We start from the raw sequence: 13196 nt of genomic DNA, 5'->3' as shown, positions 1-13196 counted from the left end.
GCTACATAGAGAAGCCTATGTGAAGTCCACCCCCAAACCTGGTTGGGAACTGGAGAATGAAGTCCAGAGGGAACCATTTCCTGACAGAGAGATGGGAAAGAATGGAACACGGTCTGGAAGATTAAAGAGAAGACACTTAGCGTAGTGACCTGTTGAAAAGCACGTTCTTCCACATTGGCTTTTAGAGTTTGGTTTTAGGGAATCCCACATGTACCCCGAGCTTAGATCCTGATCCTTTTGATTTGGGGCACCTTTGTCCTCATCTCTGTCTGTGGGGGATCTTAAATGGAGCTGGCTGCTGTAACTGATTCACAGATCAGCTCACCCCCTGTGGACAGTAAGACTTGACTAACGAACCCCTGAGGGGCCCCACACGGTGACTGGCCCAGCTGCAGTCTCCCTGACAGGAGCTCTCCCTGACTCTTCTGTCCTTTTCCAGGGTGGAGCTTCAGCATGGGCTCAGCCTACCAGTTCCACAGCTGGCGCGTCTTCGTCATCGTCTGTGCACTCCCGTGTGTCTCGTCTGTGGTTGCCCTGACCTTCATGCCCGAAAGCCCTCGGTTCCTGCTGGAGGTAATGGCCTGTTGTTACAGAAGTGCAAGTGGTCCACATGTACTGGAAAGGCTTCTTTGCTGTTTCCAGGAAACATGTCTGCCTCTTAAGAGCTCTGTCCTCCCTTCCTACCAAGAGATTTTGTAGGGTTTGATTTCACGGAGACATGCTTTAGGCGGAGAGGGTGTATAATGCTGTCTTACAGCCAAAACCACACATGCTCTTCCCTAAGCAAATAGCTTTCACTCGATGAGGGGGCTATTGCTCATTGTTTAATAAATGAAGCATTATTGTGCATACGTCTAGTTGAAGGCACGTTCTTTGAACTGCTGCTTTATAGTGGTGTATATACCTGTGTTCCCATGGAGAAGAGCTAAACACGTTTACATGACTACCTTCCATGTGCTTTGAAAACTCACTATGGTTGGTTACTGAAAGGCAAGGGGTAGTCATGCCTGACTACTAGCTCTGACTGCCTGTGTGTTTCTAGGTGGGAAAACACGATGAAGCCTGGATGATTCTGAAGCTAATTCACGATACCAACATGAGAGCTCGGGGCCAACCAGAGAAGGTCTTCACGGTGAGTCTGCTCCTTAGAGAATCCTTGAGTTTTCTGTAAGGGACCAGACTTTTAACCTTGCCAGTTGTAGAGTCTCTGTCACAACTTAGCTCTGCCTTTGCAGAGCAAAAGCAAGCAGCCATAGAGAATGTCTAAGCCATGAGCCTTGGCTGTGTTCCAACAAAACTTTATGTACACAAATAGGCAGAGGGACCAAACTACCCACACCTATCTAAAACTCCAAGCCGCTGTGGTTGGTTAAGTAATAATACTAACCTGAGAGACAGAGTGTAAGCATAAAGATTACAATTTAGGCTCAGGTTTATTCTGACCCCCTGGCTCAGTACCAGAGGCATTGGTTGCAGGGATCACCATTAGATTTTCTTTGTCTTGCTATCACCAATGACTGGACTCTCTGTTAGGTCACCATCTCTGCTCTGTCTGGTCACTGCTCCAGCCTCATCTGAAACTTGTTTATGCATGCTGCTTAGCCAGGAAATTCAGACTACCCTGGAGTCTCCTAGGTAAAGCAGATGTATCTGAGTTTAAAAACCCAGCTTCACCACTCACTTGCTTCATAGCCTGAGCAATAAGACCAAGGTTCTGCATTTCTGCTTCTTATCTACAAAGTAATTATAATAGCACTGTACTGACAGAGTCCTTCGAGGGTCTCAGGAGATACTATGGATAAGGTTAGTAGCATCCTGTCTGGCACATTCCAAGTTCCCCATAAGAAACAGCCAGAAATACAGTACTTGTATATATAATATATACAAGAAAGCTGTACAAATGTGTGTACATGTGTATGAGTGTGTGTGCATGTGTGTAGGAGCAGTAAGAAGACAAAGACAACATTGTAAATGTGCTCTCTGGTCCCACCCTAGGACCCCAGGACTCACCCACCACCCCGCCTTTCTCCTGACACCTACAGGTTTCTCATCTCAGGAGTAATTTTACAAATGCTCATGTGTACACACACACTAAAATGTATACATATATAAGTATACACACCAATATATATACATATATAAGTATACACACAATATATATATATCCCTATATAAATACATGCACTAAATGTGTATATATATAAACATACACACTATATATACATATGTAAATATACACACCTATATATATGTATAAATACACACACTAAATGCATACATTTATAAACACACATATAATATATATAAATATATAAATACACACTAAACATATACATATATAAGTACACATACCAACATATAAACAATAATTGAAAGACAGGCTAAGCATAAGACTATCCCCCAGGTTTCCTAACAAGCGAGACAAACTCAGTGGATCTCATGTTTTTAGGAAAAGTCAACTTCAGTTCTAGTTTGTGAAGGATTTATATAGACCTGACTATAAGGGACTGAACAATATTGCATGTTATCCTCAATAGCACTTTTGTGTAACAGCAAATACCTTTTCTAAGATTCATTTTTCTCTTACTTGTGTAAGTGTGTTTTGTCTGCATGTGTGGGTGTACACCATGTATGTGTAGTGTCTGCAGAGGCCAGAAGAAGGCACACATAGGTTCCAGCAGAACTAGAATTGCAGATGAGTGTGAGCCACCATGTGGGTGTTGGGAACTGAACCTTGATCCTCCACAACAGCAGCAGGTGCTTCTAGCCCTGAGCATCTCTCCAACCCCTCCTCTTTTTTTTTTATTATAGTGTGTATGTCTGATGTGTGAGTGTGTTCTCATGTGTGAGGGGGTGCATGTTCATATGTGTGGAGACCAGAGGACACCTCAAATGCCCCCTTCAGGAATTCCATCCTCATCCTTTGACATGGTCATTCATTGGAGAACACCAGTTAATCTAGATTTCCTGCCCCAGATCCCCAAATCTGATCCCCACCTCCCCAGCAAGAGATTACACACGAGTATCAATATGTCCAGCACATTTATGTGGGTTCTGGGGTTTGAACTCAGGTTCTCATGCTTGAAAGGAGCACTATCTATTAACTGAGCTGTCTCCCTTCCACCCCAAAGTGGGATTGTTCTTAAAATAAAGAACCACAAGGGGTTAGAGAGATGGCATCATGGCTAAGAGCACTTACTGCTTTACAGAGGAATCAGGCTTGTTAGGAAACTCAGGCGATAGTCTTATGCTTAGGCTGTCTTTGAATTATTATTTATATATTGGTGTGTGTATTTATGTATGTATACATTTAGTGTGTGTATTTATATACTATATATTATGTGTATTTATATATATATAGGTGTGTGCATTTATATATGTATATATATATTGTGCATGTATTTATATATGTATATATTGGAGTGTGTGCTTATATGTGTATATATACATATATGTTGTGTGTATTTATATATTGGTGTGTATATTGATGTATGTATATACATATATATTGTACGTGTATTTATATATGTATACATTTTAGTGTGTGTAAAATTACTCCTGAGATGAGAAACCTGTAGGTGTCAGGAGAAAGGCAGGGTGGTGGGTGAGTCCTGGGCTCCTAGGGTGGGACCAGAGAGCACATTTACAATGTTGTCTTTGTCTTCTTACTGCTCCTACACACATGCACACACACTCATACACATATACACACATTTGTATGGCTTTCCTGTATATATTATATATACAAGTACTGTATTTCTGGCTGTTTCTTATGGGGAACTTGGAATGTGCCAGACAGGATGCTACCAACCTTATCCACAGTATCTCCTGAGACCCTCACAGGACTCTGTCAGTACAGTGCTATTATAATTACTTTGTAGACAAGAAGCAGAAGTGCAGAACCTTGGTCTTATTGGTGATGATGAAAAGGGAGGCATTTTTGTCTCCAGTCATCCCGTCTCCACTTGCTCCCCCTCCCCATTTCTCTATGGCATTCCCCATCACTAAGTCATATTCAGTTCCTTTGGATCTGTCGATCTCTGCCAGGGTTCTCATGTGTATGCAGAGTTCTTACCAAATACCGCTTTCTGTTCAAACTTGTGTTAAAATAAATAGCCTAAATTCAGCAACTCCAGGGAAGAGAACTCAGCACTTTGGACTCTGTTGCTCTCCACAGGTAAATAAAATCAAGACCCCCAAACAAATAGACGAGCTGATTGAGATTGAGAGCGACACGGGAACATGGTACAGGAGGTGCTTTGTTCGGATCCGCACGGAACTCTATGGAGTAAGTATGAGTTTCTCAACAATCCACATGTCAATTTCTGACATTTCAGGGTAGTCACAAGAGAGACTGACTGTGCCCGTCCCACAAGGAGGACTTGTTCCCTCTGTCTAGCACACCTGTCTCTTGCACTAGGACCAGGCAACTGGACCCTTTTCAGCTCAGTGACTAGCTAGCCAGTATGCTCCATCTTGAGGAAGGAAAGTATCAGGCCAGGAGTTAGGGCGAGCAAAGTTTGTCTTGGTATCTGTTGACCTCCAGGAAGCTGAAAACTGAGCATTGCTAGGTAAGCTGGTTAGGGCCTGTGATTCCAGGTACCCAAGAGGCTGAGGCAGGAGGACTGGAAGTTCAAGGCCAGCCTGGAAAACTTAATGAGAACCTGTCTCCAAAAAAAAAAAAAAAAAAGGAAAAAGGAAAAAGGAGGCTTGGGGTTGTCACTCAATGAAGGGAGGAAATCCCAGCCTTTGCATCTGGATTGATGTTAAGACTTTATTGTAGCATGAACTGTTAAAAGGTCTTATCAATAAAAGCAAACCCAGGCCAGGTATTGGGGTGAATGCTGGAAGATCAGAGAAACAGAACAAGCCACAGCTATCCTCACCTTGCCAATCCCTCAGCTGATCCTGTTTCCTCAGACTGGATGCCTCTCAGCTGAACTGTGCAGCTCCAAAGCCTAAAAGCTTAACCAGCCAAAAGCTTCTAGTTTCTGGTCTCCACGCCCTATATCTCTTTCTGCTTTCTGCCATCACTCCCTGGGATTAAAGGCATGAGTCACCAGGCCTGGCTGTTTCCAATGTGGCCTTGAACTCACATAGATCCAGAGGGATGTCTGCCTCTGGAATGCTAGGATTAAAGATGTGAATGCCACCCACCGCCTAACCTCTATGTTTAATGTTGTGGCTGTTCTGTTCTCTGACCCCAGGTAAGTTTATTAGGGTGCACAATATTTCGGGGAACACAATACCACCACACTTTATATTGTAGCTGAAATTCATTCAGCTCTGTAAAAACTTGACTCTTCTATAATTTGAGGGGAAGGAATGGGGAATGGGGTTTAATATGTAATTCTGTAAGACAACTAACCATCCTGTATTTCACAGATTTGGTTGACTTTTATGAGATGCTTCAACTACCCAGTCAGAGAAAACACCATAAAGCTTACGATTGTTTGGTTCACCCTGTCCTTTGGGTAAGTGACACTTAAATTCTCAGTGGACAAAAATCAGCATTGTGACGCCCAGTTGCTTCTTTGTCTTTTTTTTCCTTTCTGAATTCTGTTCTCTCTCTCTCTCTCTCTCTCTCTCTCTCTCTCTCTCTCTCTCTCTCCCTAATTTTCATATGGCTCAATTCTGCTAACTTGCCCAAAATGGATTTTTTTTCAGTTTACATTTGCTGACAGTCACAGTTTTTATAGCTAATAAACTAACCCTTCTATTGATCTTACTGGGAAACCGGTCTGACCAACCCAACGGCATTTGGGAAATCACATGATGCCCTGGGTGACTCACCTGTGTGCTGCCCTCTGTCCCTCCTCAGCTCGGCCCCAGCCACGCAGACCTCTCTGCTTCTCCCTGAACTTGACAGCCTGTTTCTGCTTCCAGCTTGGCCTTGGTTGCACCAGCCCCAGCGAGAAGCACTGTCCCTGGCAGGCAGCTGCCTTCAGTCCCTCAACCCCTTCACCTCTTCCTGACTGCATCACCTCCTCAGTGACTGCATCCCTGCCTCCATCCTCTCTTATCCCCTCTCTCCTTCCCTCTTTTTTCCCTCCCTCCATTTCCCCCTTCCTCCTTTCCTTCCTTTTAAAAACCACCATTTCTCCACCCACACTCCCCGTTCCCTTCCCAGCTTCATTATTCCTTTCCTTGTGGCACTTTCTATTCTCTACTATACCAAACACTTTTTTAAGATTTATTTTACTTATTTACACGTGTGCATGCATATGCGCATGTGTTACAGACACCAGAAAAGAGCACTGGATTCCTTGGAGCTGGAGTTTCGGGTGTTCGCAGAATGCCAGCTTGGTGCATGGGTGCTGGGGTGTAACAAGGACTAGTCACTGCTGAGTCGTCTCTTCAGATCCTCCAAAGTCTTCTTTTAAATTCTGTACAAAGACCAAAAGAGCGCTGGAGAGACCACATGGCCATTCAAGACTAAAAGCTCACAACCAAAATTTCAAGATTAAAAGTCAGGCCTCCTATTAGTTATTATGCGGCACAGTGTTATCATTAAGCAGCACTGTTTACCGTGCAAGAAAAGCCACGAGGTACGACAAAACCCACTATAAGAGTTGACTGGGGAAGGGGGGTTAGGCCTATGGGAAATGATTGTGCAGGAAGAGAGAGAAGGAATAAGATGGAACCTGCTTTTTATGGGCTCCCACCGCACAGACTCATATGGGTTTATGCAGCTATGCCAGGCATGCACGTAGATTATGTTATCACCCAGCACATGGATTATGTAGGACATAAGGCCCTGGAATGACTAAGCCTCTTGCTTGGCTACTGGACAGCACATGTGCAATCATAGCTGGAGGAGTGGCCAGGAATTCTGTCACCTCCTATTCTGGAAGCACCACAAAGGAATGGCTTTTATGCTACCTTTATCTCTTGTTATACACACACACACACACACACACACACACACACACACACACACACACACACACAAAGGCCTCAGTAAATAGTTGTTGCCATATGAATAAAACTGCCATATACATGTTCTAAGAATGGGTGAGGGTCAAAATCATGGTTTTGTTTACTAATACTCGCTATCTCTGCTCCAGAGTGTGTTTGTGAAACCCTGTCACCTCATCTCTATAGAAAAAGCAATGAGATAATAACCCTGCACTGTCAGGTCCAAAGGATCTGGATGCCCCGTAGAGCCCAGTATTAACCATACAGGTTCCATCTCTCAGCATCTGTGAACTACAGCAAGCAGAGAGGCCCCTTTCCTATTGTTGGCAAAGTGGGATGAAGGGAAGGGGAATGAATGCTTTGGGCCAGGATCCTGGCAGCTCATTCTGCTAGGCAGCTTGGTCAGTGTAGTTAGAGTTTTCCTGCCTGTCCCAGTCAGGACAAATCTCTCTTACCCGCCAGTCCCACAGTTGCTCAGACCCAACCAAAAAAGCACACAGAAACTCACATTGTTTAGAAACTGTATGGCCGTGGCAGGCTGCTTGTTATCCACTTCTTCTCTCTTAAATTAACCCATTTCTGTTAGTCTATACTTTGCCACATGGCTTGTGGCTTACCAGTGTCTTTATATGTTGCTTCTCATGGCGGCGGCTGGCGGTGTCTCCCCAGCCTTTTACTTCCCAGAATTCTCTTCTCTCTTGTCCCGCCTATACTTCCTGCCTGGCCACTGGCCAATCAGAATTTTATTTACACAGAGCGATATCCACAGCACTTCCCCTTTTCTTTTTTTTTAAGGAGGGTTTTAACTTTTACATAGTAAAATTACATATAACAAAACAATTATCAAGCAAGAATTACAGGTACAATATTAAAGAAGATATCCTATCTATCTTATATTTGTGAGACTAAGGTTTTATATCTAACTTATCTTTTATCATAACTGAGGAAATTATAACTATCTATTCTTCAAGCACATCAAAGACCTCAGAAGGATATAATATTACCTGAGAACCGGGAGAAGGCTGTAAGCATTTTTCAGGAGTCTTGCAAGAGTAGACAGAGACAGCTGGCAGCCTGGACAGTCACATGGAAGTCTGGGAGAGGATACACAGAGCCATCAACGACAACACAAACAGCAGAGTGGTCCTTTGGTCCTTCTTCGAAGCTCTTGTTCTAGTTGCCATGACATTGGGACAGATCTACTACCTGAAGACATTTTTTGAAGTCCGGAGGGTTGTTTAAAAGGCCTTTTCCTGTTGATCCCAAATTCACAGTTCACTTGTTTACCAAACACCTTGGTCATAATAATGTCATTAGTTATACATTTTTATTTTCTGAACGTTCATGACTCATGTTTCTTTGTGATTAATAGGTGTTGGGGAAAACCTGTTTAGAAAAGTTAGAGTGAAAAATTGACATTGATTGGCCTATAATTCTTACTTGAATGCTGCCCCATTATACAGGTCCTTCCAAGAGTTCAGAGGCTGTTAATGCTATATGGGACTATGGTCTTTATTATGTTTTCACCTTCAGTTTTCATAATAAAATGCAGTTTTTATGTAGGAAGTAGCCCACAGCCTGACTGCATTCTTGGGAGTCCCTCATCTGTGTTCATTACCAGAGGTTCATTTTGTTGAGTCCTTACGGCAACAGTAGACTGAACCTTGACCCTTCTGACCAGCCTCAGGCAGAGCGACCTGACTGGGGTATGTTACCATGTGGGCACTCAGACTTTCTCTTTAGTTTGCTTTAAACTAGACTCATCCCAACAGGTCAGCCAGGTGATTTCATTCCCCATTTCCAAGTTTGGAGGCTTAGAGTTGGAGGTACAGCTCAGAGGTATAACACTTGCCAGGCAGGTGCAAGGTTGTGGCTTCCATCCCTAGTTATGGGGGTGGGGGTGGGAGTGGGGGAGAGAGGTATGTTAAGTAAATTCTTCCAACTCCTAAAACATATAATTTTAGAAGAAAGAGATGGAAATGAATAGTATTCGGTTCCTGCCATTAGCTTCGGTAAGAAAAGGGCAAAGATAAAGAAAAAGAAAGTCCTCAGTGTAGCCAGTACCCAGTGGATTATCTGGGTAACTTACTCATTGCTGACTAGAGTTTACGTTTTATCACTTCCTTCCTGGAATCTCAGCACCACCCACTATTGAAAGGACATTCAGCAAATGTTTGCTGAGTAAATAAAAAGTCAGCTAAAACTCCAATCACTGATGGTGGACTTCCCAAGATAATGTGTTTTCCTTGTCATCTTCAAGTTTTGCCTCGTGACTCTGCCTAGAGAGTAACCCCCTGGTGTTATAACGCTGAGTCACTGCTTGCTCACTGACCACCCTCACGCTCCCACTGCCCTGGTGCACAGTCTGTGAGGAGCATGGCGGTGGAAACCTATGGGACTCTGAGAAGTAACTGTTTGAGGAGTCCGGTGATGATGACGACGATGATTACAATGACTCATTTGGTCTTTTGGGTACCCATGGTGTGGTAGGCACTTTGCATCCCGTTCTAGCTGAGCAGCAGCCTGTGGAAGGTGATTAATCCTCTACCCTGTGTAGTCATCCTCTGTGTGGTAAGCTAAGCCTGAGCCAAGGGGCCCAAGTTCCTGCTGCAGGCAAATGACAGGACCAAGACTTGAATTCGGTGTACTTACAAACCACTTCCTCCCCTGAGTGTCACTGGGGTGAACTAGAAGAAAACTGGAGCATATGACCGAATAATCAGTTCCCTGGTGTACTCCACCCCAGATTCAGAATGTCCTGGATCAGGCCAGGTTCGTGGACATGGATCCAGGGATCACAATTTGGAAACTCCTACCTTAGAGTGGTACTATCAGACGCAAATACAATTTGACCCACTTTTAATGTTGTTTTATTTAACTCATTAGGTCCAAAGTAATATCTATGATCAATATAGCATTATTAGTAAATGATTTTACATTCTTTTTTTTCATAACTCTTGAAAACCCATCACCAATTGGACTGGCCATCTTTTAGGGGATTAGTGGCTGCATGTGATCAGTGGCTCCTGGACTGAACAGCCTGGCAGCATGCCGTAGCTTTTAACGTCGCACATTAGAGATCACGAGGCAGGGAGTGGGAATAACCTGGGTATTCGGACTATTCAACTAGTAAAGTGCTTGCCTGGTGTGCACGAAGCCCTTGGTTTGATCCCCAGTACCTATAAAGCATGTGTGGTAGCATGTACCTGTAATCCTACCAGCAATGAAGTGGAGGCAGGAAGATTAAAAGTTCAAGGCCTTCTTCAGCTACATAGTGAAGTATTAATCTAATTAATCTTTATCAATAAAAAATCAGGAGTCAGATATTGGGATAAGAACCTGAAAGATCAGAGAAGCGGGGAGCAGTCACCAGTCACTTCCTACCTCTATTGTTCCTCTGTCCTCGATCCTCTCTGTGCCCCACCTCACCACTTCCTGTCTCCTCTCTGTCTACAGTCCTCCAAACCTCTATGGTTAATTTTGGTCAGCTAGTGGCTAGCTCGGCCCTCTGACTCCAAGCAAGCTTCCTTTGTCAGAACACAATCAAAATACCACACAACAACACGGAACATCTGAGGCCATCTGGGCTATGTGAGTCCTGGTCTCAGAATGAAAGACAGGTGTAGGGAGAGAAGGCTGGGGGAGGGGAAAAGAATGGAGCAGAGGAGGAAAGAGGGAGGAAAAGAAGCCCCAAATGTCCCCTTCTGCTGCCTTGATCCCCTCTGAGAAACATGGCTCCTGCTCCAGACTAACAGTGTCACAGTCATATAGGAAACAAGAATGATGTTTCATTAGTAAAAGAGGCTGCCTGTGAGCTCTTCCTTCCTGGATCCCAGGACTCATTCTACCAGGCTAGGAGACAGGGTTTTGAGGTAGAGCCCAGGTTGGTATGAATGACATCAGGACCAGCATACCATGTGTTTGATCTATTTATGTTGCCATGACAACATCCCACAGCCTAAAGTCCTCACCTCTTAATACTGTGATGTGGGATTTAGGATTCGGTTTTGAAGGGGACACACTCAGACCGTAGTGCTATGTGTGGTGACAGGTTGAGATTCCGAGCTCTTCCCAAAGGGCTTCAGGAATTACAGACCTGGAGGCTCCAGCTGTCTCTCCCCCTTGTTTTTACAAGTGAGGAAGGCAATGTACCAATTACTGAGTGATGGTTTGTTCAAATGTTTCAAGGGGCCGTTACTAACTGGAGGTGCTTCTAAGTACCACTGCCACTCTGAATTTTGTCAGGAGGGTCTTGTGTGCGTGCTGCAAACACATGTTTCTTTGCCTTTGCAGGTACTATGGATTGTCTGTCTGGTTCCCTGATGTCATTAAACATCTGCAGTCTGACGAGTATGCCCTGCTAACCAGAAATGTGCAAAAAGATAAATACGCAAACTTCAGCATTAACTTTACCATGGAAAACCAGATCCACACAGGAATGGAGTATGACAATGGCAGGTCGGGAAACTTTGGCATAACTTGCTAGCTAGTCACAAACACTGGCTTTGTAGTGGTGTACAATTAATAATAATCAAAGCCTGTGGGGTTTTCAATTGTATTATTAGTTATTTGGGGATAGATTTTAATCATTTAAAATCTACTTCAAAGATACGCACATGTCAGTTACTTCAATCTGGTTCAGAAACTGGCAGAGAATCAATCATATGCCTCTTGGAATTTGAATGAAAAACAACAACGGAGTCACTTCTGAGACCCACTTTGCCTCTTGCTCACTGAGCAGCAGAGCTAACAGTCCAGGGTGAGAAGAGAGCTTGGAGGCCCTTGAAGACCTATGGACAAGTTAGGGAAGAAAGGAGGGAACCGCGTGAGAAAACAGGAAGAGCCTATGTGTCATGAAGCCTGTCAGTTGGCAAGTGGAAATGGTCTCCCAAGCGAAGGGCTGTGAATACAGTAGAGGGTTAGCAAGGATAAGCACACAACCAGGCTGCCTCTTTTTTTTCTTTTTTTTTTCTTTTCTTTTCTTTTTTGGTTTTTCGAGACATGGTTTCTCTGTGTAGCTTTGCGCCTTTCCTGGAACTCACTCTGTAGCCCAGACTGGCCTCGAACTCACAGAGATCCACCTGTCTCTGCCTCCCAAGTGCTGGGATTAAAGGCGTGTGCCACCATCGCCTGGCACCAGGCTGCCTCTTAATGTGAGGTGAGCCAGGGGCTCAGGGAGGTGGGTCTGCTTTATCTTTTCAGAGAGAAAGATGGATAGACAAGGAAACTGTGTTCATTTACATATCACCTGAACAGAAATGGCTGATAAGAACTCACAGTAGCTCATTATTCCTAGAAAATTGTCTTAATGTTTAAAATGATGAAATTTTTTAAAATTCCAAGATAATCAAAATTGCCAAAGGCAAAAACCTGTTCATTAAGATGAAAAAGACTGTGGAATGCTTGTGGCCTGGATAATGGATAATTGCCAGTATGGGAGGTCATTATTCTAATTAACAATCTAATAATAAGAGGCCTAATCGTCTTTTGGGGGGGTGTACGATGGTTTTGTTTATGAGCAAGTTTTTCAATAATGAAATTAAAAGAAGAAAGCATACCACTCAGTGGAAAATGGATGAATGGAGGCCGTCATGGTAGGAGAAATAAACCACCACCAGGAGAAACCTAACCACAACCCATGCAGCCTGCATCTGACTCGCTCACCCACCTGAACCACTGATGACATGCACGTTTATTTTAATGAAATTTGAGCATCAAATTCTGTGATTGTGGGATGAATATTTGTTTCTAAAAGTACTGTTCTTCCATTAGAAATTTCTAAGATACAGTGGGAGTGGTGGTGCATGCCTGTAGTATTAACACTGGGGATGGGGAGCCAGGCGGTGGCGAGCCCGAGTCCAGCACCGTACATAGTAAGAATATGTTCAAAATAACAACAACAAAAAAACATTTTTAAATATCATTTGTGTCTGAGATGGTCATAATTTTAATAATATTTATAAGCATTCTAAATTGGATGTCTAGTTCACTAACAAATGTTCAGTATATTAATAATATAGTAATTAATAATGTTAACAATTCTACCATATAATCCTTGAGCTGTATGTGATGGCACACACGTGTAATCACAGCACTTGGGAGGCAGAGGCAGAAAGACTGAGATTGAGGTCAGCCTGGGCTCTCTGGGCTCTCTTGCCAAAGTCTGTCTAAAAAGACCAAACACCAGGCTGAGGAAATGGCTCAGTATGTAAAGTACTTCCCATGAAAGCCTGATGAAGCCACACAGAAACCAGACCTGATTACATGCACATTTATAA

The 13196-nt window shown here is 43.5% G+C and overlaps 1 protein-coding gene across 2 annotated transcripts in view; it reads left to right on the top strand.

Moving 5' to 3' along the window:
• Sv2c (synaptic vesicle glycoprotein 2C) overlaps positions 1-13196 on the top strand; it is a 183415-nt gene that overhangs the window by 148656 nt on the left and 21563 nt on the right. For both annotated transcript variants that reach the window (XM_036206940.1, XM_036206941.1), the window contains exons 5-9: positions 440-573; positions 1043-1132; positions 4178-4288; positions 5386-5474; positions 11212-11376. In XM_036206940.1, coding sequence (XP_036062833.1) covers positions 440-573; positions 1043-1132; positions 4178-4288; positions 5386-5474; positions 11212-11376 — 589 coding nt within the window. The remainder of the gene's footprint in view (positions 1-439; positions 574-1042; positions 1133-4177; positions 4289-5385; positions 5475-11211; positions 11377-13196) is intronic.

The sequence above is a fragment of the Onychomys torridus genome, chromosome 15 (assembly GCF_903995425.1).
Source record: "Onychomys torridus chromosome 15, mOncTor1.1, whole genome shotgun sequence".
NCBI lineage: Eukaryota > Metazoa > Chordata > Mammalia > Rodentia > Cricetidae > Onychomys > Onychomys torridus.
Note: the sequence above shows the minus strand (reverse complement) of the source record. Positions and strands in the feature narration are given on the sequence as shown.